This window comes from Ursus maritimus, unplaced genomic scaffold, assembly GCF_017311325.1.
Source record: "Ursus maritimus isolate PB19 unplaced genomic scaffold, ASM1731132v1 scaffold_4, whole genome shotgun sequence".
Lineage (NCBI taxonomy): Eukaryota > Metazoa > Chordata > Mammalia > Carnivora > Ursidae > Ursus > Ursus maritimus.
Window position 1 is genome coordinate 44,305,568 of NW_024426552.1, and position 4,376 is coordinate 44,309,943.

Here is a 4,376-nt window from a genome sequence, read left to right on the forward strand (position 1 = left end):
ACTGGGAGCCTGCTTCTCCCTCTTCCACTCCCCCCTCTCTCGCTGGCTGTCTCTCTGCCAAATAAATGGATAAAATCTTAAAAAAAAAAAAAAAGTTAAGGATGTCTTCATGGAAGGAATCAGATCTCCTATAAAGACAGAATAAGACTTGGATAGAGGAATAGGTCAAAGAGGGTATTTTAGGTAAGAAATAGATTGTGAGTAAATATTCTAAGTTAGGAGGTAGCTCTAGTGCATCAATGAATTGAGAAGTGATTGGTATGTCTCTGGAGTTAGATTCTTAAAGGTGAATGGTAGAAAATAAAGTCATAAAGTATTATAAACCCCCATCTATGAAGTCCTTGGAATACTGAGATAAAGTACAAAAATTTGGTTTGGATAGTGATGAAGAGCTAAAAACATTTCCAGTCCATAAGAACATATGTACAATAGAAAAAGATTTTATAGAAAACCAATTAAAAAGTTCTCTATGCTGTAAGAGTGAAATGAAACAAGACAATGTCAGAGTTGCTTCAGGAGATGAATCTATAGGATTTGGTCAGATTCTTCAAAGGGAATGAAGAAGACTGCAACTCTGGTGGATCATTTCACATTTTTGCCTCTTTTCCATAAATCCTAATCTCTCTCCCAATCTTAATTTAACTCCCACTTCTTCCATTATTGATCAACATGAATTTTTTCTCTTCATTATTGTTTTCAAGTAAAGAAGATTTGTGAGAGAGAGAGATTGGAAGAGATTGTGCAAAACAATCTACATGATACTTAGTCTAACTTTAGTAACAGCCACTTGATTTAACTTCAGAATCCCAAAGGATATCCATCTTTAATTGATGCCTTTTGGTTTACCGGTGTTTTGGGGACCAAATCTCTCAGATTAAGAGTTTTTGCAGAAATACCCAGATGCCAGTGCCAAGGAAATCCCTCTAGAATCAATGGAAAACTAACTTTGCCATAAGGCTAACATAATTATTGTCACTGACCTACTGGTAGAGTATCCTAGATCATAATAATTTATTCCCAAATGTTTTAAAGACCAAGATATTTATTCTTAATTTCTCTAATAACAAATATCACATGGCCAATCAGCTACTATAAGATGTCAATGAACTCAAAAATATGAGAACTGATTTCTAATATATTTAAAATATTAATAATACAGAAATACACATTTCCCTGAAACACTCAGCATTTTAATTGGTGATGCATTTTATCTACTTAATAACTTTTCAGCTTGTCTCTAAATTGAAGATACTATGAAAAGCCATAACAAGACACAGTACAATGGATCATTCTGACCTATTCTGAGTTCAAAAGTACCATTCTTTATCAATAAATATACAGGTAAGGATATAAATGATTCTGTAGTATAATTCTGAGAGAGGAATAAAATTGATTTCTAATTCAGCTGAATAATTTACATTTTAAATTAAGGGAGAGAAATTAATTTTCATTATTACCCTGATTCAGTATCTTCTATATAAAATAGTGATTATTGAAAACTAGCCCAAATTCCACACATTTATTCAGTTGCTTTACAACTAGGTTTTGTGAAAATAATGATAAAAAGTTGTCTTTGAGCATTTTTATTGTTTTTCCAAAACAGTATAATTCTGAAAGATTTTTTACAGTGTTATAGACCTAAGATATAAAAGGCAAACTTATTTTATTCATTTTATCCTCTAGTGATACAACTCCAGAAAACCTTACCTTACTATGTGAGCAAATAGAAAAAATACTATATTAAATTCAACGTAGAAAAAGGTAAGAAATAGAGAAAAGGCTAACCAAAATGTGTTTTTAAAACAATATATTTTGAAGAACTTACAGGCTCTTCTCCAAAATTGTGTAACTGAAAAATGGTGAGGCCAAAGATTTAACAATTTTTGGAAGAAAAGAAAAGAAATTTTAGCATTCTTTAAAACCCATGTTTCTTGTAATATTATGTTGCTAACCTATAATAAATATAAATTTAGTGCTCATTGAATTTTAATAAATCTGTAGTGGATTAGGAGTAAATAATGAGTTTATAAACACAAATAATCAAAAACTAAATGTAGAATCTTCATGTGGTTCACAAAAATGAGAACATCAGTTTCTACAGAAGTATAAAAGAATACAAGATAGGTATTTATAATAACATTCTGAATGGAGACTTGGTAGCCAAATCTCACGTTAGACATGCATGTAAGACACTTAAAACTAGAAAGTGTTAGGATAAATGAATATTTAAGAGTAATAACTTATTGGGAGGGTGTATCACACCTCCATGGGAGTAGGATCTAGAATGTATTGAAATAAAAATAAGAACAGTATCAAAATTAACTTACTAAGAAATTTTTTAAATGTTCTATCTATATTTTTACCCCATCTTAAAGGATGAATAAGTATTAAAATATCCCTTGGTAAGCTTCTCCATGAAGGAATACTAAGCTAGAGAAATCATTTTTAAAACCCACTGTGCTTCTGTGAAATTTTAAAAATAATACACTTAGACATTTAAAATGTCTAAAATAATTTATTTCTTTCTAAACATTATATCAATTCCATGGGATAGTAGCTAAAATGTGTTTTTTTTTTTTTCTTGGAGAAAAAGACACCATAAGAAAATGTCTTCTAATTTTGGAAATGCCAAATGATACACTGACCAGACATTTGTACATTAACATCCGATAACTTATGCAAAAAACACCTTTCTGAACTGGGAATTCACACAGTCATTTTTAGATGATCCCTGGGTACACAATCTGTGATACGTTTCTTCTCACAGACTTGACCTACTGTGCATGTGCTAGTTTGTAGTGACAGCATAAGATGATTTAAAAGTAGCTTCTTTCTTTTTGTACATGGGAAAATTCGAGGGGAGAATAAACACACTCTAAATTAGAATTTCATTTCTCTATAATTTCTATCTCAGTTGAAAAGCCAGGAATGACTACGGAAAATCAATCCTTGACAATAGAGTTCATCCTCATAGGATTTACAGATCATCCAGTGCTGAAGATTCTTCTGTTTTTGGTGTTCATTGCCATTTATCTGATCACCATGGTGGGGAATCTTGGCCTGGTGGCATTGATTTTTATGGAGCATCGTCTTCACATACCAATGTACATCTTTCTGGGCAACCTGGCTTTCATGGATTCCTGTTGTTCCTGTGCCATTACCCCCAAAATGTTAGAAAACTTCTTTTCTAAGGACAGAAGCATTTCCCTATATGAATGCATGGCACAATTCTATTTTCTCTGCCTTGCTGAAACTGCAGACTGCTTTCTTTTGGCAGCAATGGCCTATGATCGCTATGTGGCCATATGCAGCCCACTGCAGTACCACACCAAGATGTCAAAGAAACTCTGCATTCAGATGACTATTGGGACCTTCATAGCTAGTAACCTGCATTCCATGATCCACGTAGGGCTTCTATTAAGGTTAACTTTCTGCAGGTCTAATCAAATTGACCACTTCTTTTGTGATATTCTTCCACTCTATAGACTCTCTTGTACTGACCCTTATATCAATGAACTAATGATCTATATTTTTTCAATGCCAATTCAAATCTTCACCATTGCCATTGTCTTGGTCTCTTATATCTGCATCCTTTTCACAATTTTCAACATGAAATCCAAAAAAGGGAGAGGTAAAGCTTTTTCTACCTGTGCATCCCACTTTCTATCAGTTTCAATATTCTACATTTGTCTTCTCATGTATATTCGACCATTTGAAGAAGGGGATAAAGATATACCAGTGGCAATTTTCTATACAATAGTAATTCCTTTATTAAACCCTTTTATTTATAGTCTTAGAAATAAGGAGGTGATAAGTGTTCTTAAAAAACTTATGAAAAATTATAATATTCCTAAATAAACTTCATCCTCTATGGAAAAGTGATTTCCATTTATAAAAATGTTTTATACATAAGGGACAAAGAAAAAACTGTTTTATACAAAATATTAATCTCTAAATCATTAAAGTGTGTCTGCTAAAATATATATGGATGTGATTTCAGAATTGTCGGACAAATCTTACTGCAAATTCCACAATTACCAGAGCAAATCAGGAGAAAACCCAATGGTAACCTTCATTACCAACTCTTATTACTCTCACTGAATTTGTCAGGCTGTTGTTCCAAACCTTAATAAATCAACATAGCATTAAATTTAAACGATTAAATGTGTAGAAGAGTCACCTTGATTTATCTTGTCTAGTGAATGGAAGACATTACATCTGATCCTATTAGAATGTTTGAAATATTTAAGATTTCCTGGCAGGAGAATAAAATGATCATTTTCATTCAGAAAACTGATCTGGGAGACACATGTAAGTTAGTCTGGGGGGAGAGAGCCTAGACTCAAACTAACTAATTGCAATAATCTATATTTAAA

General features: G+C 32.2%; 1 protein-coding gene across 1 annotated transcript; it reads left to right on the forward strand.

Annotated features, from left to right (window-relative positions):
• Positions 1 to 2,928: 2,928 nt before the first annotated feature.
• Positions 2,929 to 3,858, forward strand: LOC103662027 (olfactory receptor 5K4). The gene has a single exon (XM_008689688.1). The coding sequence runs from the start codon at positions 2,929 to 2,931 to the stop codon at positions 3,856 to 3,858; it is 930 nt and encodes a 309-aa protein (XP_008687910.1).
• The last annotated feature ends 518 nt before the right edge of the window (positions 3,859 to 4,376 follow it).

Excerpts from the sequence above, each read along its gene's own strand:
- LOC103662027 (XM_008689688.1), top strand. The coding sequence starts at position 2,929 with ATGACTACGGAAAATCAATCCTTGACAATAGAGTTCATCCTCATAGGA.